The sequence below is a fragment of the Cervus elaphus genome, chromosome 12, assembly GCF_910594005.1.
Source record: "Cervus elaphus chromosome 12, mCerEla1.1, whole genome shotgun sequence".
Classification (NCBI taxonomy): domain Eukaryota; kingdom Metazoa; phylum Chordata; class Mammalia; order Artiodactyla; family Cervidae; genus Cervus; species Cervus elaphus.
The window spans coordinates 34684437-34706919 of record NC_057826.1 but is presented as its reverse complement, the minus strand read 5'-3'; the positions used below and the strand labels follow the sequence as shown (position 1 = coordinate 34706919).

The 22483-nt window shown below is 42.7% G+C and overlaps 1 protein-coding gene across 3 annotated transcripts in view; it reads left to right on the top strand.

Annotated features, from left to right (window-relative positions):
* The window catches only part of SAMD4A (sterile alpha motif domain containing 4A), a 221876-nt gene that overhangs the window by 114686 nt on the left and 84707 nt on the right, over positions 1-22483 (top strand). For all 3 annotated transcript variants that reach the window (XM_043919926.1, XM_043919928.1, XM_043919927.1), the window contains exon 3: positions 19647-20165. In XM_043919926.1, the coding sequence (XP_043775861.1) occupies positions 19647-20165 (519 nt within the window). The remainder of the gene's footprint in view (positions 1-19646; positions 20166-22483) is intronic.

Sequence of the window (22483 nt, the reverse complement as noted above, 5' to 3'; positions counted from 1 at the left end):
AACTGGTAGAGGAAGGACAAGAGACTCTCTGACAGCCCTTCCATCTTCAGAATTCTGTGATTCTCAGGCAGATGGAGTGTGCCTCCTAAGGGAAGCATGTGGAGAAAAAGAAAGTGCTGTCTGACCACCTCTGCCCTGGAGAAAAAGGGGAAGTGGAATGGCAAATTATCTGTCAATCAGGGAAGGTGCCTTGCTGAACTGTCTCTGGCTGAACTTGAGATCAAAGGCTGCTGATGCTGCGAAGCTTCAACCAAGGCTGTTTAGTCTTGGGGAGAGCTCCCCGGAGTGACTAAGAAAGCTCCCTTGCACACCAGCATCCGGAGGTGGGTGTGGGTGTGAGGGCCAGGGTTCTCAGCACAATTCCCCTGATGTCTTCCCAGAAAGGAGGGCTGCCCCTGAGAGACCGGAGCCCCACCTCCGTGTAGGCTCTGCTCGTCCAGGTCAGGGCTGAGGGCAGGTGGGGAAAGCTGAACCGGGGAGTGTCCAGCGGTGAATGTCAGCTGAGGTGGGGATGCCCTGGGATCCAACACAATTAGCTCCATTCCGTTACAGTGGGGGATTTTCTTATCATTAATTGGGGAGGCCTAGCCAGAGAATTCCAGTATTCCAGGGTAAGTTTAATTGTGGGTGATTTCATTCTGCCCTTTTTATGTCGAAGCCAGGGGCTTGCGTCATATAACAGTGAATTCAGGGAGATTTTTATTTGCATGTGAATCATCGCTTTTCCAGCTGAATGTCACTTACTTGGAATTTTCATCTGATTTTGTTTTTGTTTTTGTCTCTTGGTGTTTTTCCATCAGGCTCTTTGGCTAACCAGAAAAAAAAAAAAAATAGAGGAAGGGCTCAATCTGACTGGAGCAGGGTTTGAGTTGGCAACTCCAAAAGGAGAGTATTATGAATGTGAAAAAGAGAAAACGGATGCTTTATTTTGCTTTAAGGGAGGGACCAAGGCCAAGTCAAATTGAGAGCTCTAATTTGGGAATGGTGTTATTACAGGTCATTGGGAGTTGGTTACGCTCTAAATTGGGAGGCCGGTCACATGAGGCGGCAGCGGAGGTGGATCACATGGGGGACACTGGGGCTTGTGTACAATGAGGTTTTATTTTATTTACTACATGGTAGAAATGCACTTCTGTCATGTTAAGAAACCAAGTTACCTTATTGGCTGGCGAGAGCTCCCTGTCTTAGCCCATCAGTTGTTTTATACATGAGTTAGTTCTTCCCATATGTGTGCTTTCTGAGGCTTTAGGCGCTGGAATCTGTTCAGTGATTAGTGGAGCAAGCTATGTGCTAAAGGTTATGTATCTGTTATTCACCTTCACAAGCAGATCTTATTCTAAGGATCTTGCTTCCTTTTCTTCCAAAGACTACCCATTTTAGATCTCAAGGTCAAGACATTCTGATAACTTTAAAATACATATATGTATGTGTGTACATGTACAGATCTGTATATTTATATATTAGATTATCTTTCATTGTCTCAGTACTGTTACTGTTAGCTTGAAAGACGAACACAAAAGAAGCTGGGTCTTGCCTCTCCGTGGTCTGTTAGGAACAGCGTATTCTTCCTAACCCCAAACTGCAGACTCTTGACATTCTTGGCATCTTGGGGATGACCAAGAACAATCGTGTGTGGTAAGCTGCTGATTTTTCTTAGAGAATCGAGTCAGCTTTCTTGATATATAAAGGCCTGTGTAGTTAGCTGTGTTTGAAATAAAAACAACAACAGAAAAGCAGCCCAAGAAGAATATCAGGAATTCAGTGTCCTGTGCAAACAAGCTGTGCTCATCCTCCTAAATGAGGTGCGTTACTAAGGCTGTGACACAGAGTCGGCTGGTGCTCCGCAGGCATGCAGACCGGCGATGCTTGTGATCGGGGTTAGGAATAGAAGGTGTGTGGAAACTTTCTATAAAAGGCAGCCGGGTTCCCTGGACTGGTGTGGACAGGCGGTTAGGAAGCTTTGGCAATGTTCATGGCCTTACCAGAGCGTGGCTGCCTGACCTTGATGAGTTTCTCTGTGCCTCGGTTTCCCTGAAGCACTGTACCGATTTGGGGAGGGGAGGATGAGGACTTCTGGAGATGTAGGAGATGTGAGATGTGGTCGGGCAGAGGAAGTGTGGTGTCACGTGGTGTCATGGGAGCTCAAATGAGGACTGTGTGTCCCCAGACATGGCTGGGCAGCTAGTCTCTTCAGGCATGTCCACTGTGGGTAATGCCTCTGACATCACAATACCCAGCTGGACACTCAATAATGCTGATCTGTGCCCAGTGGACACCAGAGGAGGGAAGAAAAGGAGGAGGATCAAGTGTAGAGGGAGGAGATGGAGCAATCCCTTATGTGATAATTCCAGCAACTCACAACTTTTTCACCTAACATCTGCTTCAACTGTAATGTGTTCAGCTCCATATAACCTATACAGCGTCTGTGCCCTCCCCCCAAACTCAGCAAAATATTATGGTCCTCTAATCAAGTGAATTTTGCTCCTTTTGCTGCATGTGTCCCGTGATTCATCGTCAGACCTGTGAGTTGATACTTCTTCACCAAACGGCTCTCCGGAGCAACCGTTTAGAGGTAATGCCCTGGTTTTGCGGTCCAGGCTCCCCTCCGTCTCCTGCAGACCCCTCTGCACCCTCCTCCTTGGAGCCGCCCATAACTCTGGGAAGCTAGCTATGGGGGTGGTTTGTGGGCATGTGATTCTATGGGAACGATGCTTTACAACGGGAATTTTCACCTTCTTTGTCTTCACCAGCCATCCCAGGCCTGGTCAGTCTTTGTTTCTTGTTTTGAAAACACTCTTAAAACCCACGTGGGCCAAGTCCTGACTCCCCTGTGTAGCCTTGGAAGGTGCTGTCACTCCTTTTATCTGGCTAGATGGCTAGGAATGGAAAACTTAAGAAATCATCTCTGTCCCAGAAATATTATGGCGTTTTCCTGGCTTATTTGTTAGTTAATTGTTTAATCCAACAACTTCCTCTTAAAAATAGGTTCCTGCTGCCCTTTGCATCAATCCCTCTCAGCCTTTCTCCTAGTAAGAAATTGGTTTTCCCACCCAGGTTCACACCAGCCTTATGCTGTGATCCTCCCAAGCGCTGGAAACTGGAGGTGCCTTAATCATGAAGACCATGATTTTCCCTCAGCTCTTTTGACCAGTGGGTCTCAAAACATAAGCCTGGATCCGAATTACCTGAAGGGGTTTTTAATGTTACAGTTTCTGATTTCAGTAGATTTGGGGAGGGGTCCTGAATTTGCATTTCTAATAAGTTCCCAGGTGGGCAGCTCCCTACATTTGGAGAACATCCCTTTCTTCCCTTCCCCATCCTGTAAGGGAGGGTCCCAGGGAGCCACATCCTCATCCCTCAGATAATAGGGACTATTGCTAACAATTAGCAAGCATTCATGATGGGCCAGACGGGTCTCCATGCTTTACACAGATTAATTAATTCAAACAGCCCTAAAGTCCCATGACGCATCCCATCTTCCAGATGAGGCCCTGACACGTGCAGACTTGCCCAAGGTCACACAGCTGACTAAAGGGAAGGTTGAGATCCAGACCCAGACAATACAGCTGGAATCTGCTCGCAGCCACTCAGCCTTATCATCTTTCTTTTCCTTTCCCTCAAGTTACTTAGAGCACCTGGTACTCCTGCAGTTCTTGGAAGTGAATACCTCAGAAAGGAGCCCCAAGACAACTGAGCCCATCTTAGGTACTTATAACCTGCGTCCAGGGATCCAAGTCTCCAGGCCGCTCAACTTCTCTACTTCTGTGTGTGTGTGTAGAGGTGGGTGGGTGGGAAGAGCTCTCAGAGTGGATAGACCCTTGGGAGGGGGCTGATATGAAAATGGCGTCCACTTGTGAAGAAAGGCCAGCCCTGCCCTTATGCTGGGGCCCAGTGTCCCATCACCATTCTGCTCTGGTCCAGAGAGCTCTGCTGTTGACACTTGGCATGCTAACCAGAGACCAGCAAAGCTGAGAAGGAACAGATCTGCATCATCAGCTGTGATAGAAAAGCATGGATGTCTTTGTCCAGTTTGGTCTAGCAAGCATGTGTGATCAGCAGTGACCTCAGCAAACAAATAGGAGACATGTAAGCAGGAGATGCTGGCCCTGCCCTCAAGGAGCCAACAGTCTAATGGAAGAGAAAGAGTATTGTATGTCATTGAGCCGGGCAGTGTGGTAGAGAGAAGCAGTGAGGGCTGGAGTAGATCAATAGGATTCAAGGAAGGAGGCTTCTTAAACCATGTCATGGATGATGGTAGGGAGGAGGGAACGAGTTTGGACCTAAACAGGTCATAGCTACAGCAAAGAATACTTAATAAATAATAATCTCTTAGGATTTAAACAGCCAACGGTTAAGTCTCCATTACTATAATCATAATTGATTAAGCTCTTCTTTATGTTTTTCTGGTAAATAATGTGTTAGATGCTGGCTGGAGGTCTGCTGGAGGCTCTGGGGTTATTTTATTTTATTTTTTTTCAAACTTTAAACTTTTTATTTTATATTGGAGTATAGCCAGTTAACAATGTTGTAATAGTTTCAGATGAACATCTAAGGGACTCAGCCATACATATGAATGTATCTATTCTATGGGGTTATTTTTAGAAAATGGATTCTGCTCCTTACAGAGTTGCCTATTCTATCAATGGAGATATTTTGAAAGTATTTCTCCACTCTTCTAGTCTAACTCTTTTCCAAATTCTTTGTATTACAGATATTTTTATGGGGTACAAAACTCTTCTCTGACCCTGTACCCTATTGAAAAAGTGGGATCATGGAACCAGAACACATATATGGACAGGGACAAAAGATGAATATCCAGTGGATTAATAAATATATCCACCTCCAAAGGTGGTGGTATAAAGCCAGATTAAAATCAAACAGGCGGCTTCTGTCACTCCCTGCTCTGAGCTAGTGTGGCCTGAGTCTACTCACGGTTTTCATGTCTTCCTTTAGTTTAGAATTCTAGACGATATGTTTTGAGACTCAGGAAGCAGGATCAAGAGGCCCTTGTCCACAGACATTGTAACTATGGGCTCTGAGCTCTTGACTCCTCTTGCAACATTCCCACAAAGTCTCCTAAAACAGAATGTCCTCATCTGGTCAGTCCTCCTGATTCCGGTCCAGCCACTGGCCTTCGACTCTGTTTAATTTCACAGTGAGATGCCCAGAAGGAGGGAAATGGCCTCGGCCATTCTCATTTCTGATTAGAGAATTTCATCCTTTACTACTGTCCTTCCTACCTTTTTTCCTTTAGACCCCACTAACTGAGAGAACTACAAAAATTAAAAAGTAACGCTCCTTCTCAAAAAATCTAAAACGTCTCATTCTGATTGCCTCAACAGACCTACTAACCTGAAAATGAATTCAGTGCACAAGTAACAGGTGAAAATAACCTGCATTTTCTGCTTGCCTTTGCATAAATTCCTGGAGGTGGCGAAAAGCTCCAGAGATCCCAAAAGGGCAGTGTGCCTCTAACTCCCTCTGCAGGGCTGTGGGTAATGAGGACTCCAGGGCGGGATTGGCTCTGTCCTAGGGTTGGTCACCCAACTCTGTCCTTGGGCAGTTAACCAGGCCCCTTTTTCAAATACATTAACAGTTAATTTGTGACCATGGATTTAAATATCTTACCTTCACATACTTGTCCATTCTATCCTCTGTTGAATAACTTGTACATATATTTAAGATTCCCTACCTAAGTGAGTGATGCATACATTTTACTGTCCACCTTTCCATCATGGGTATGTTAGGCATATGTGTGTGCTGTTCCCTGGTGATAACATTTACACACATCCCAGGGCACTCACATTCACACTCACACTTTGGATTCTCATCTCTCAAAATGGGAAATTTTGTCAAACAACTTCCTCATTATTTTAGAAAGTGTGGGACCTAGTGAGTCGATAGTCCAGGCTCACTTCAAGACATTGTAAGGCTCCATGTGCTCAGAGATGGTTCACTCTGACCCTTGCCGGATTCATGTTGTTGTTCACTTGCTCAGTTGTATCTGACGCTTTGCGACCCCTTGGACTGCAGCATGCCAGGCTTCCCTGTCCTTCACTGTCTCCCGAAGTCTTGCTCAAACTCATGTCCACTGAGTCGATGATGCCATCCAAGCTGTCACCCCTTCTCCTGCCCTCAATCTTGCCAAACATTTGGAGTCAGCTCTTTGCATCATGTGGCCAAAGTATTGGAGATTCAGCTTCAGCATCAGTCCTTCCAATGGATATTCAGGGTTAATTCCCTATAGGATTGAATGGTTTGAATATTGTGTGAAACGGCTGTTGTTCAGTTGGGTCTGCTGGATCAAGCACAGATTATTGCTTTGTGATTTGGCCTGTTTACATTCCTCCTGACACTCCCTGGTTGATTTCGTCTAGACGTTGCCAAGGATTTTGGTTCTGGAGTTCTTCGGTAACAAAGCTCATTGCAAGTGGCTCCCTGGACCACAGTGTGCTTCTTTTCAGACTCTTGTTTCCATTGCTTCTTGCAGAGCAAGGCCTCGCTCTAAGTGCAGGGCTGCGGAACCTGTTTTGTTCCTCTGTAAGGTCAGCGTGAGGATTGCTAATTTATTATTCTGAAATATGATTGGACAGTCATTTTGTGGTATGTGGGGTTTGTCAGTGGTGGTCTGGGAGGGCAAGAGTGGCACTGAAGATTAGTGAGTGGGAAAACCTCTTGCTTTTGGAACATTTATAGCCTGTCCTCGGAGGGGTTTTGAGTAAAAAAAAAAAAACACAACAACACTAGCCAAATGTGGTTTGCAAGGATTTGCTTTGCATTTGTCAAGAGTAAAGTAACATTTCCTTCATCTCTAATTTATTAATATATGACTCTTTGGAGACCCATTCCTATGAGGTTTTATTTTAACATGATCACTTATGGTCAAAAAAATTGGGACGTGTAACCGTCTTAACACGACCCTGTTGGCACTGGTTTTGTCTCTTTCTTCAACAGATGTTTGCCAAAGAGTCGTATTAAATGCATTTAATTCTGCTGTCTCAGCCTAACAAATCTTTATCATGAAGATTACTTTAATTGGTGTCAGTTACAAGCAGAAAAAGCACCCATTACGCTTTTGTTTTCTAGCACTTGGGGAAATTTTCCATCCTAAGTAGAATATTGAAATGGGGGATGGAGTAAAGGTTTTGAAAACTGAGCTAATCATTTTATTTTCCGTTTTTACATATTCCTAATTTATTTGACATTAGAGCTAATGTTAGTCAGAATTCCTCAAGAATCAAACAAGAAAGAGGTGACAGAACAGTTCTGGGGTGACGGTACCTTCTGTTGCTTGCAGGTCACTCAGTCCATTAGTCTTTTTTTAAAGGAAATTTCCAAGTACCACCTCAGATTTTTGAGTAAGAAACCCCAAAGTCTAATAAAACCACTATCAAACAAAAGGCCTGGGGGCAATTTTATATAGCCATTTTAAAATGTGATTAATAAGGAGATGGTAATGCAAGGGAACGTGGAGACAAATCATTACCCTCGTGAAGTTTTGTTTTAGTAGAGAAAGATGGAAGCAGTGTGGTACACAGCAAGTCATGTGATAAATGTTGCGGAGGACAGTAAAGCAGGCAGAGGGATAAGGAAGTGTGGGGTGAGGGGTTGGTGTGGGCAGTTTTAAAGTGTGGGCAGAGAAAGTCTCACTAAGAAGGTAACATTTGAGGAAAGACAGGGCTGGGGGAGGGTGAATGTGGATCTGAGGGAAGAACATTCCAGGCTGAAAGACAGCCAGTGCAAAGGTTGGGGATTAGGGCGAGGTCTGCCATGTAAAGAACAGCAAGGGAGCGAGGATGGACTGACATGAATGTGGGACTGTGGAAGGAGGTGAAGCTAGATCACAGAGGGGCTAGTAGGCCTCTCTGTGGCTTTCAGGGCTTCCCAGGTGGCACAGGGGTAAAGAGTCCGCCTGTCAATGCAGAAGACTCAGCAGATGCAGTTTTGATCCCTGGGTCAGGAAGATCCCCTGGAGAAGCACATGGCAACCCACTCCAGTATTTTTGCCTGGAAAATCCCACGGACAGAGGAGCCTGGCTAGCTACAGTCCATGAGGTCACAAAGAGTTGGGCTTGACTTAGCAACTGAACACTGAGCACACATATGTCTTTTACTCTCTGCCTTTTACTATTGGAATGTTTGATCAGAGAAGTGACATGACTTATCTTCTTATATAAAAAGATCATCCTGCTTGTTATTTTGATAACAGACTGTTTGCGGGGTGTGGAGGTGGAATGCAGAAGCATGGTTAAAGAATAGATTATGGATATATATTGAAGACCCAGCACATAGGATTTGTTAACAGATAAAATATAGGATGTGAAAGAGAGTAGTCAGGATACTCCAGGGTTTCCACCTAAGCTCCTGTGAAGATGGAAAAGCCATATGCTGAGATAGATAAGAAGACCAAAGGTGCAGATCTAGTGAGAGGGAAAGCAAGAGTTCCGTTTTAGACATGTTAAGCTGGGCTGGAGATATGGCTGTGGGAGATGTCTGCATACTCTTCAGGCCAGAGTCAGAACTGAGGCAAGTGGTTGGGGGAGCTGGCCTGTCTTATGTGCCCTCAGGGAAGGGACAGCCTCAGACCTACGAGAGTTAGTCATTGCCAGAAGGAGGTCAGAAGCCCGAATTCCAGGTGAATTCCAACCCTAACTTGACCTGGGGTGAGATCCACTGCTGGCCTAGATCACTCAGGAGCAAAGACCTCCTGGAATGGCCAGCCATGCCCATACCTGGGAGAAAAAGGACTCAGATGAAAACTCCTCATTGAGGAGATGACAAGATGGCTTGGGAGCAGAGAAGGGTCATTGTAGATATCTGTTGGGGTCAGAGGTACCTGGTTCTTGCCCGTTGAGGACAGTCAGGCGCCTGTGAGTGACTAGCACCTAACCATTATCCTGTTCTTAGAGAAATTGCTGGTGGTTATAATGAGCTGTAGAATCCACCAACACAGATTCCTGACTTTTCTAGTAAGTTCAAAGGGCAGAAGCATTTTCAAGTGATTCTTTTTTACCAAGTAACATGAAGCTACTAGTACTAGTTAACTATTGCTATATGACAAATTACCCCCAAACTTAATGGCTTCACAAAACAAAATTTATTTCACAGTTTTCTGAGGGTCAGAAATTTGGGGTTGTCTTGCTGGGTAGTTCTGGCTTAAGATTTCTTGCAAGGCTGCAATCCAGATAGTGACTAGAGCTGGAGAATTCACTTCCAAGGTGGTTCACTCACATTGCTGGCAAGTTGGTGCTGGCTGTTAGCAGGAGGCCTGAGTTCCTCCCCATACAGGCCTCTTTTGGGGCTGCCTGAGTGTCTTCATAAATTGGTGTGACCATCACGTCCACCAGAGCAAGTGAACCAAGAAAGTGAGGTGGAAGCTGCAATGCTTTTTGTGACCTAACCCCAGAATTCCTCCACCATTCTCTATCGGTCATGTGCTGCTGTTCAGATTCAGTTTTACGAGAGAGTACAATAAAAATAAATGAAAAAAAAAAGAGAGAGAGAGAGTACACAAGGGCCTTAAGACCAACAGGCAGGGATCCATGGGGCCCAGTAGCCAGCAATTACCCTCCTTAAAAATAGGAAGAGGTTTCTCTTTTTTTGGGGGGTGGGGTGGGGGGATGGGGATGGGCAAGAATACCATTCCCTTCTCCAGGAGATCTTCCTGAGCCAGGGATCGAACCCAGATCTCCCTCACTGTAGGTGGAAAGCTTTACCGCCTGAGCTACCAGGGAAGTCTAGGAGGAGGTTTCTATCTTCTCAATCCTTTGTGTCTGCTTAAAGCACCTCTTGCAGTTCTAGGAGCTCAGTAATCCCATGTTATCTGGGTCCCCCATCACAGCTGGGCTAATCCACATATCTTGCTGGGCTCCCCCACATTATGGGGATGTTTCTTTAGCCATCTCTAGCTCAAGAGGATCACTTGAGAGACAGTAGGCAAATGCAGGTGCCAACACAGGAATCTCATCATTTGCCATGTTGGTATTTGCCATTTTCCCCAAAATTTTTTAGGTACCCTCTCAGTTCCCATCCCATGCCACATGCATGTGTGGTATTCCTGCTATCCTTCTGTCCCTGATCTGTGCAGAGATGTACTGCATTTAGAAGCCCTTATTACATGATATTCCAGAATTGAGTTTATAATACAAATTCTTCCAGGGAGCATTTGACCATTTAAAACCCACTGGTATTTCTGCCTTTTAGCACTTTTACTTAACCCGTAGTTCTTGAATGTGTGCATTTAATTTCCAGCCATTTCTCGCATGAGCAAATTGCCTAAATACACTTGTGAGAAACCCTTTTATGGTAAATGTTATTAAACTGAAAACAAGGATATAATAAAATAGCAATTTAAGGGTAATTTACTAACAACTGGAGCCCTTAAACATTGACATACCATTGTGTAGTAATAATACCAGACTTGGTATTTAAACACATTCTTTGTCACTCCAAGAATCATTGGGACAGTTTCCTAATCCTCATGGACTTTAATTATAGCTCTTTCAGGATTTTTTTTTTCTTACTACTCATATGTCACCAGTTTATACATTATAAATCATTAGCTTTTGCCCACCTAAGACATCCAGTAAACTCTTATCTCTGCCCTTATCCAGAGGAATAATAGAGGAAATATTTACAAGAAGTAATAGAGGAGAGTTGACAGAAGAGACTAAACCTTGTTCTTGGACTTCTGTTTTCTAGACTGTCTAACTGACTAGGGTGATATTGGTGATATTGTCTAACTGACTAGGGTGATTTTTAGACTGTCTAACTGACTAGGGTGATATTGGCGTGAGTAATAATAGAAACTGCATCATGGATGTGATTGATTGAACATTTTGAGGATTCCTGGGTCTCCTCAATGAGGAGAATCCCTTGAATACACATCTCAGTAAAGGCCCCTTTTCCCTGGAAAGTGGTGTGTATGCTACAAAGAAGGCCAGTGGGCAACCGGTCAGGACCTGCCATTCCTGTCCCAAGTCCCTGCATGCCTGCTTGGCTTCTATTTGAAGGTGGAGATTCTCTCTCTCGTTAGCACCTGGGGATCCTCCCCTGAGAGGTTGACTCAGTACTACCTAGAAAGCAGGGGAGTAGACCCTGGGCCATGAGGAGGGACCTCATGTACTCAGAGGGACAAGATGTACTCACAGTCCATATAATCAGCACAGGAAGGGCTCCACGGGAAGACACATCATAATCAGAAACCACTTGTTAAGTTGCCCTGAAAAATCATCATCCTCATGGAATCTAGAAATCCCTCATCTGTATGATTAGTTCATCCTCTCCCTGAAGGTACCTGGAGTGCTATCATAGTCAAGAGGTTGTTTGGTGAGCGGATAACCAGGATGAGGGACACAGTGAGGGGAGCGTTTAGTGGCAACAGATGAGCTTCATGAAGAGTCCAGCTCAGAATGAGGATGACTTTCCTCAAAGGACAGAACTACTCAAAGCCAAAGGGCTAAAACTTCCTTTTTCCTAGAGGGGCACTTGGATAGGTGTATTAGTTATCTTTACCCCAAAATTAGAAGCTTAATGTTAATACAACAATAAATGTGTTATCACACAGTTTCTCTGGATCAGGAATGTGACTCAGGGTCCTTCAAGATGTTCTCTGGTATATAATCACCTGAAGGCTTCGCTGGGGCCAAGAATTCAGTTTCCAAGTTGGTACTGCTGTTGGTAGCAGGACTTAGTTCCTTCCCATCAGACCTCCCTCCCTATTGAGTTGCTTGAGTTTCCTCCCAACATGGCCACTGGCTCCCCCCAGAGTGACTAACCCAAGAGAGAGCAAGGGAAAAGCTGCAATGCCGCTTATAACCCAATCCGTGAAGTCACACCCTATTGCTTCTGCTATTAATACATTCCATTGGATAGAAGTGATTCACTAACTACAGCCTGCATCTAGAAGGAGTTGATTGGCTCTACCTTTTGGAAAGGACTGTCAGCGACATAGTGGACATATTTTAAAACCCCAAAAGGTACACTGTCCTCTGTAACTTCTTTTTTTCTATACTTCCACAGCTGACCCAACTCTTGTTGATTCATGTATTCTTTTAATGTTTCTCCATTATTATATTTGTAAATATAATTCACACATAAATGATTCATATGTAATTGCATGCTATATAATTATATTTTACTGTATTATATAATTACATATCTATAATTATATATGCAGTATATAATTATATATGTAGTATATAATTAGTTATGTGTTATAAATATTAATGTATTTAGCTTATAGCCAAGCTCCTCGAGCATGATAGTCATTATGTATCTTTATGCTAATTTGCATACCTCATTCTGCCTCCTCACTAGCTGGAGAACCTGAGGCAGGTTACTTGACCTCTCTGTGCCTCTGTGTCCCCATCTATAAAGTAAGGCTGTAATAGGACCTGTCTCATAAGCTTCATTTGAGGATTAAATGAGGAATTGCATACACAGAGCTTCGAAGAGTGCCTAGCGCATAGAAAACTTTGAGTACTGTTAGCTGTCAACATCGCAGCTGGAGCAGCGGCAAAAACAGTCTGATCCATTGGCCGTCGGAAGGCCATCATATGTCCATGTTCCCAGAGGCAGTAAATAAAAGTCATAGTTGTCTCCTTGGCCACGCCATAGCCCCACGGCATCCAAGCAGCCCTGTCCCAAAGGTAGAAAAAGAAGCATTTCGGGCCTGGAAGGGACCAGGGTCAGCAGGTTTTGGTTTTCTTTTCCTCTTTGCTGTGCTTGTTCCTCCCCTGGATCCCAGGCTAATCCCTGGCAGAGCGGGCTTACATGGAAATCAGAGGTTCAGTTTGTACTCTGAGTCCTATTTCCATTTTGTTTTTGTTTCTGATTTTTTTTTTTAGGCTGACCTTTTGTGGAAGGGTAGACTACCCAAACAGGGAAGTGACCTCACAAAAAGCTAGGGAGTTCCTTACTTAGCCTCATGGATTTGTATTAAAGTTTGTTCCCAGATTTCATTTTTAAACATCCATTTTCCAGGGTATACACTGGCTACATGTGATCAACGTTGGCATCAGGCATAGATTCACCTTCTACTCAGGCCCTTTTGCTTGCCAGTGACTCTTCAATTCCTTGGGCTTAACGAATAGACTTTATCTTCATCCTAAGCATATCCATAATTTAAAACATGCCAGGTGTTTGCTGGAAATGTATCGATGAGAAAATTAGCATTGGTGATTTCTTCATCTCCTAGAGCAACTTTAAAAGAAAGGCTATATACTTACTGGAATGCACGGGTTGTCTTGCATCAGGTGGCAATTTGCTAAATATAGAGTCAGGAACCTTGAAGGGACCTGGTGAGGTCATTCGTGCCCTCCCACCCCCCTTCCCCATCTGAATGTCTCTAGCCCTGTGCTGGCCAATTTAGTAGCCACCAGCCACACATGGCCTCTGGGCATTTCAGCTGTGGCTAACCCAAGCTGAGATGTGCTGTCAGTGGCAGAGTACACCTTGGATTAAAAAAAAAATTAGTTGATGTACAATATTGTGTAAGTTATAGGTGTACAATAGATTGATTCACAATTCTTAAAGTTCACACTCTACTTATAGTTATTATAAAATATTGGCTATATTCCCTGTGTTGTATAAGATATTCTTGTAGCTTATTTTACACATAATAGTTTGCACCTTTTAAACTCCTACCCCTGTACTCCCCCTTCCCCTTCCTTCTGCCCATTGGTAACCACAAGTTTGTTCTCCATATCTGAGTCTGCTTTCTTTTTCTAATATTCACTAGTTTGTCCTGTTAAAGATTCCACATATAAGTAATAGCACACAGTATTTGTCTTTCTTTGTCTGACTTATTTCACTTAGCATAATACCCTCCAAGTCCACCCATGTTCATTCTTTTTTATGGCTGAGTAGTATTCCATTGTATATACACCACACCTTCTTTATCCATTAGTCTGTTGATCAACAGTTAGATTGCTTGCACACCTTGAAAACTGTAAATAATGCTTCTGTGCACATTGTGCATGTATCTTTTCAAATTACTGTTTTTGGGTGGTTTTTTTTTCAGATATATATGCAAGAGTAGGATTTCTGGATCATATAGTAGTTCTATTTGTAGTTTTTTGAGAAAGCTCCATACTGTTTTCCATAGTGGCTGCACCAGTATATATTCCCACCAACAGTGTACAAGGATTCCCTTTTCTCCACACCCTCACCAACTTTGGTTATTTGTAGTCTTTTTGATGATAGCCATTCTGACAGGTGTGAGGTGATATCTCACTGTGGTGTTTTTTTACATTTCCCCAATGATTAGCAGTATTGAGCATTTTTTCTTGTGCCTGTTGGCCATTTGTATTTCTTCTATGGAACAATGTCTATTCAGTTCTTCTGTCCATTTTTTAATTTCTTTTGATGTTTAGATGTATGAACTCTGTGTGTGTGTGTGTGTGTATACATATATATGGAAATTAACCCTTTATTGGTCACATCATTTGCAGATATTTTCTCCCATTCAGTAGGTTGTCTTTTCATTTTGTCAGTGGTTTCCTTTGCTCTGCAGAAGTTTAATTAGGTCCTGTGTATTTTATTTTCACTTGTATTTCCTCTGCTGTAGGATGGATCCAGAAAAAATAGTGCTGTGATTTATGTCAAAGAGTGTTCTGCCTAGGTTTTCTTCTAAGAGTTTAATCATTTCTGGTCTTACATTTTTGGTTTTTAATCCATTTTGAGTTTATTTTTGCATACAATGTTAAAGAATGTTCTGATTTCATTTTTTTACATGTAGCTGTCCAGTTTTTCCAGTGCCACTTATTAAAGAGAGTGTCTTTTCTCCGTTGTATATTATTGCTTCCTTTGTTGTAAATTAATTGACCATATGTGCATGGGTTTATTTCTGGACTCTATCCTGTTCCATTGATCTATGTGTCTATTTTTGTGCTAGTATCATACTTTTTTGACTACTGTATCTTTGTAGTATAGTCTGAAGCTAGAGTGGAGAAGGGCATTGCAACCCACTTCAGTATTCTTGTCTGGAGAATCCCGTGGACAGAAAAGCCAGCGGGGCTACATGTCCATAAGGTTGCACAGAGTTGAACACTACTGAAGTGACTTAGCACGCCTGCCCACCGTGAAGTCAGGGAGTATGAGTCCTCTGGCTCCGTTCTTTTTCAAGATTGTTTTGTCTATTCAGGGTCTTTTGTGTTCCCATACAAATTTTAAAATTATTTGTTCTAGTTCTGTGAAGATTTCATTGGTATTTTGATAAAGATTGCACTGAATCTGTAGATTGCCTTTGGTAATATGAAGTATACCCAGGATTTTGAAGACTTAGTACAAAGAAAAGAATACAAAATGTTTCATCAATAATTTTATATTGATTGCAAGTTGAAATAATAATATAGTGATATATATAACTGTATAATGGTTAAATAAAATATATCATTAAAATTTATTTCATCTCCTCTTTTTACTATTCTTTTAATACTGTTGTTGTTGTTTAGTTGCTACGTCATGTCTGACTCTTTTGTGACCCCATGGACTATAGCCTGCCAGGCTCCTCTGTCCGTGGGATTTCCCAGGCAAGGATACCGGAGTGACTTGCCATTTCCTTCTCCAGGGGACCTTCCCGCCCCAGAGATCAAACCTGCATCTCCTGCACTGGCAGGAGGATTCTTTACCACTGAGCCACCAGGGAAGGCCCCTTTTAATACTGGAAAATTTTCAGTTACACATGTGGCTTGCATTCTATTTCTGTCTGACTGTGCTTTGCTGGAGCATCTATCTCTGTTCTTCAAGCCCCCAAGATGGAAGTTGTAGAGCCTTCCTTGGCGGCTCTTCTGAGTCTTTTGTCATCCTGGCACTTCACTTACTCTCCACATCCAATCTTTTTCTCTCATGCTTCAGTTTGAAGACTTCTGTTTCAAGTAGTTGACTGTCTATCTCCTTATGAAATCCCTACTTGAACAAAGTAAAGCATCTCTTCATATTCAGTTATAAGCTCAATAACCCCATTATTTTTCACCTTTTCACTTTCTACCTCTTCCAACTCTGATAATTTTTTTAAATTTTATTTTATTGAGGGGTAGTTGATTTACAATGTTGTGTTAATTTCTGCTGTACAACAAAGTGGTTCAGTTTTACCTACATGTACATTCTTTCTTCATATTCTTTTCCATATGGGTTGTCACAGGATATTGAATATAGTTTCCTGTGCTATACAATAGGATCTTGTTGTTTATCCATTCCATATATAAAAGTTGTATCTGCTAATCCCAAATTCTCAATCCACCCTTCTCCTCCTCACCTTTGGCAACTCGAAGTCTGTTCTCTGAGTCTTTTTCTGTTTTCTATGTAAGTTCATTTGTGTCATATTTTAGATTCTATGTATAAGTGATATCATATGGTATTTGCCTTTCACTTAGTATCACAATCTCTGAGTCCATCCATGTTGCTGCAAATGGCATTATTTCATTCTTTTTTACGGCTGAGTAGTATTCTGTTGTGTATATGTACCACATCTTTATCCATTCATCATTTGATAGACATGTAGGTTGTTTCCATGTCTTGGCTATTGTGAATAGTGCTGCTATGCTTAAGGGTACACGTATTTTTTTTGAATTATAGTTTTGTACAAGCATATACCCAGGAGTAGGATTGCTCGGTTATATGGCAACTCTATTTTCAGTTTTTTGAGAAATCCCCATACTCTTTCCCAGAGAGGCTGCACCAACTTACATTCCCACCAACAGTATAGGAAGGTTCCCTCTTCTCCACACCTTCTCCAGCATTTGTTATTTGTAGACTTTTTTAATGATGGCACTTCTCCTGGGGGAGGTGGTACCTCATTGTAGTTTTGATTTGCATTTCTCTCATAGTTAGTGATGTTGAGCATCTTTTCAAGTGCCTGTTGTTCTGCTGTGTGTCTTCTTTGAAGAAATGTCTATTTAGGTCTTCTTTCCATTTTTAATTGGGTTGTTTGTTTTTCGTTATTGGGTTGTATGAGCTGCTTGTGTATTTTGGAAATTAAGCCCTTGTCAGTCACATCATTTGCAAATATTTCTCCCAGTCCGTTGGTTGTCTTTTTGTTTTGTTTATGGTTTCCTTTGCTGTACAAAAGCTGTAGGTTTGATTAGGTCCCATTTGTCTATTTTTGCTTTTACTCTATTGCCTTGGGAGACTAACCTAATAAAACACTGGATGATTTATGTCAGAGAATGTTTAGCCTGTATTCTCTTCTAGGAGTTTTATGTTATCATGCCTTATGTTTAAGTCTTTAAGCCATTTTGAGTTTATTTTTGTGTATGGTAAGAGGGCATGTTCTAACTTCATTGATTTACATGCAGCTGTCCAACTTTCCCAATACCACTTGCTGAAGAGATAGTCTTTTCTCCATTGTATATTTTTGCCTCCTTTGTTGAAGATTAATTGACCATAGGGGTGTGGGTTTATTTCTGAGGTCTCTATTCTGTTCCGTTGATCCATATGTCTGTTTTTGTGCCAATACCATGCTGTCTTGATTACTGTAGCTTTGTATCAATTCTGATAATAGTTACTGGCCTTTCCTGGATCATCTCTGGCCTCTATTATTTTTAAAACTTGGTATCGGAAACCACCCAACATGACTCTAACATGGGCCTGACTAAGGCAGAGACAAATAGAAGGAATTATTTCTATCATCAAGTACTTGACTGTGGTCTTTTTGTTACATTACCTCATTTAATCCTGTAACACAAGGAGGGGCAGGTGCTGTTGGTAGCACTCTTGACTGATGAGAGAGTTGAGGCTCAGAGAGGTTGAGGAACTTACCAAAGTTCCATTGCCTTAATTAAGTGGCAGAGCTGGGATTTGTGTGCCTGACTCTGAAGCCCACATTCTTTTATGACATACCATGCCTTCCTCCCTTGATACTGTTCTTTGAATATATCCCTTCGTCTTGAGAGGCCTTATCATTCGCAGCTGGTGCGTTTGTAGCTCATGGTCAACACTGATTCTTGAGCTTGGTCTGATGTATTTGTGCCTCACTAGAATTATGAAGCCCTTCTGCTAAATTCCAGAAATGCCTTTTCAACCTTGCAGATACTTTGTGAAAGCTCTAGCCCTTATAGAGTCATCAGTGGGCCAGAGTTCGAGTCTTTAGGTATTAGGAATGACATCCTATCATCCCAGGTCCCATGGATAACTATCAGTCTGCAGAGCAAACTACTTCTCAAAGGCAAAGTGTACTGTTAATCCATGTTTGTGTGTCTATGTGTTCAGTTGTGTCCAACTCTTCGCAACCCATGGACTGTAGCCCACCAGGCTCCTCTGTCCATGGGATTTTTGCCAGACAAGAATCCTGGAGTGGTTTGCCATTTCCTTCCCCAGGGGATCTCCCTGACCCAGGGATCTAACCCATGTCTCTTGCATCTGCTGCATTGGCTGGTGGATTCTTAGCACTGGTACCACCTGGGAAGCCCCTGATTAGTTACTCCATGTTACTAACATTACCATTAGGTAATCCATGTTTACCTAAAGGCAAGAAGTTTATGTTTTGAGTAGTTAGGAATAAGAGGAATTCCTTTTAAGAGTGTTGAGAACATTCTCATGGATGAACCTTGAAGAGATTATGCTAAGTGCAATATTCTTGTCATAAAAGGGCAAATACTGTTGGGTTGGTCAAAAAGTTCATTTGGGTTTTTCCATAAGATCTTAAGAAATATCTGAATGAACTTTTTGGCCAACCCAATTTACCCAATTTACATGAGGTAACTAGAGTAGTCAGATATATAGAGACAGAAAGTAGAATAATGGTCATCAGGGGTTGTGGGTATGGAGAATGAGGAGTTAGTGGTTCATGGATATGGAGTTTCAGTTTGGGAAGACAAAAAAGATCTGGATGTAGATAGTGGTGATGGCTGTACCACAGTGTAAATGTACTTAATGCCACAGAACTGTACACTTAAAATGGTTACAATGGTAAACATTAAGTATATTTTAAAAGTAAATTTTACCATAATGAAGATAACTACACAGATCTTCTATACTTAAAGAAAAATAGCTTGCTTAGCATGTGTGATCAGAGATGCCACTGGACCCATCTTGGGTCCATTGTTGATTCTAGCTTTGAGATCACAGTTGGTTTCTGAGTCAGCTTCTCATGAGGAAGGTGCAGGCTTCACCCACATGAGGGGCATCTTTCTTTTCCTGATAGATTTCTCCATCTAGAAGGTTTTACCCACTTCACACAAATGCCCTTGCCAGGGCTCCAGCCACTTTCCAGGGATGTCTAGGGAAGGGAAAGCAGCCTTGCCTTTGAGGACTCTACAATATGGACCCTTAATTATACTCATTTTTCCATGGAGATTTTCTTATTCCTTATTCCCCTATCTGAGGGTATGCCTAGACTTTCCTAAGAAATAAAATAGCTGTAAATTGTATTCATTTGTACCAAAGTGGTCATAGCCTCTTTGGAGACCTGCATTAGAGTTAGATTGAGCACCCAGACATCTCAGAGCGTTAAGTGTTTCACTGAAGTCAGTACCCCTTGACAACCTCAGGTCAGTTCTCCACTCGAGGCAGAGGCTGTTTTGAGAAAATTTAGCCGGGGTACCTAGATTGAGACTCCAGTCCCCAGAAATTCTCTTCATACAGTGTGGCACTTGGTGCCATGGTAGGTGTATTTGCTTATTTGCCCTGCCTATTTTCCTTTTCAGGAATCATTAACCAATGGCAACAGGAATCCAAGGATAAAGTGATTTCCCTCCTGTTAACTCACCTGCCTTTGCTGAAGCCAGGAAACCTCGACGCAAAAGTAGAGTATATGAAACTGCTGCCCAAAATCCTGGCACACTCCATTGAACACAACCAGCACATCGAGGAGAGCAGGCAGCTGCTGTCCTATGCTTTGATCCATCCGGCCACTTCGTTGGAAGACCGCAGTGCTTTGGCCATGTGGCTGAACCACTTGGAAGACCGCACGTCGACCAGCTTTGGCGGCCAGAACCGAGGCCGCTCGGACTCTGTGGATTATGGGCAGACGCACTACTATCACCAAAGACAGAACTCCGATGACAAGCTTAATGGGTGGCAGAACTCTCGGGATTCTGGGATTTGCATCAACGCCTCCAACTGGCAGGACAAAAGTCTGGGGTGTGAGAACGGCCACGTGCCCCTCTACTCATCTTCATCCGTCCCCACCACAATCAATACGATTGGAACCAGCACAAGTACAAGTAAGTCCCCCGGAAGCCCTTTAGTGCAGTCTGGTTTGGTGACTTGCTGTGTGTGGCATGTCCTGCTGGGAATGTCTGCTCTGGGCACCCCGTAACCCTGGGAGAGAAGGGCTGATTGGAATTGGCTGCGGGAAAGGGCTCTTTGGACCCCGTGTTTGTTGTTCTTTCGACTCCTGAAACAGAAAAATCCTGGGCAGGTAAAAATGATTGATGGTTTAAATTTGGGTTACAAATAGACCAAAAAGAAAAAAAAATTAAATACAAGATTAAGTGGTGAAAGAAGGAAACTTCCGCTTTCCACAAACAGAAATGCCTTCACCCAGTACCTTTTACCTGGGGTTTTTGGATTTGCCAAGACATTGAGTTCCCGTGTGATGCTCTATACCTGATTCTAACCCATGTTTAACCAGACAGCCTCATGGGCTTTGTGCATTTTCTTTTCTTTTTCCACTTCTTTTTTTTTTTCTTTTCCTTTCTTTCTCTCTTTTTTTCCCCCTTCCTTTCTTTCTCTCTCTCTCTTTTTTTTTTTTTTAAATTTCACCCTGGAATGTTCCCTCCCTTGCATCTCCTTGTCTTAATCCCCGGTTGTCAGGGTCACTTTTCCTCCTGACCAGGGGGAGCAGGTTTGCTAACTGAGAATGCTGCTCTGTCTGTGGCCTGGTGTGGATGCTGTGGCCTTCTCTCGCTCAGTCTAACCCCTTAGGAGAGGTGGGGCAGGAATGGCTTTGCCAGAGGGGAGAGCAGAGGGCAGCCCTCTGCTCTTTGGACACTAAAGGAAAGTGCTCTGCCCACAGATGGGACCTGGCCTGGGTCTGGTGGCTCTCTGTGGCTCCCCACTTAGGCTGAGCAAAGGGGCACGCATGCTACTGGCACTTCTATAAAGTGACTGCGTGGGAGCGTGGCCCACCACTAAAGAGAATTCCCTGATGCCAGTCTGCATGTCTCTCTGAAGGCGGCGTCAGGCCCGAGATAACTTTCTTGGGGAAAAGCTTTCGCGGTTAGACTGTGTGTGCCTGTCAACAGACAGGAACCCCCAATGAAAAGATCTGAGAGTATGAAGAATTGGCAGTGACAGCTTCTTGGCCTCTGCCTCCACATGGATCTTGGGGCTAATGGGCCTTTTTAAATGGCTTTCTTAAATGCGTAAATGTGTGGAATTTTCACTACATTGATTGAAACAGTACTTCAGTGAAATAATCAAAGAAATACTTAACAGACTGCTTTGATAATGCCACAACACAAGGTTTTAAAATTCTTTTGTCCATGTTCACATTTAGATATTGATAACTTGCATATTTGGGGAATTAGGTGATTATTGCATCATTAATTTATTGTGTAAGAGGTTCTGTGACAGTTTTTTTTCACAGACTAGTAATCTAGGAAACAGTTTCACTAACTCCGTGTGATGGAAAGTGATGGCTTGAACTATTCAAACAGACACATGCAGGCTGAGACTACAGAGCTTCTTGGCTCGAGTTTCCTGGGTTAGTGACAGAATCTAGTAATTGTTTCAAAATTCTTTGATAGTTAGGAGAGATAGTTAGGCAGCTCTGAGCTAGCTGCCGGCCCTCTCAAAACTTGGTCTTTTGTATTTTAAGGGGTTGAGTTTTCTGTCGTCCATCGTGCAATTAGTCTGGGGTCATCACATTTCCATCTCTGCTGATGTAACACATTTTTGTCAGGTCTTGATAAGATTAGTGCATTTGAGATGGTTATCAGATTGTCACTTTTATATTTCACTGTGGCTACCAAGCCCAGCAGATGGGAAGGAAATGCTTAGATGCTTGTCATGGTCTCCTAGGCCTTTGAATCCAGTGTAATACTTGAGCTGAAAAGAACTTGGAGGTTTAAGAAGATAACTAGATTACATATTAGAAAAATATTACATATTACAAAAGATGTAATATTACATATTATAAAAAAAAAGACTACATATTACAAAAGGAATTAGAGACCTTTTTCCAGAGCATCAGTAAAGAAGATAAGAGCTCAGATCTTTCCTCCAGAAAGTTTCATTCAAACACTTGTATTTTAAGAACATCTTTTTTTTTTTTTTTTTAAGAACATCTCTTAAACAAAACCTTAATGTCATTGCTTTACTCCTCTGCATTGCCGATAATGGCTAGATTGTGCTTATCCAAACTGCAGTCCTTTGGGTCATTCATTCACTCAACGCTTCTATCAAATATCTCCTGAGCACCTAGGAGGCAGCTTGGCAAAGTGAACAGAAAAAAGATTTTGGTGTCACTGCTTCTTGGGTCCAAATCTCAGACCTGCAATTAGCTACCTACAACTCCACCGAGTTACTTCACCTCTCT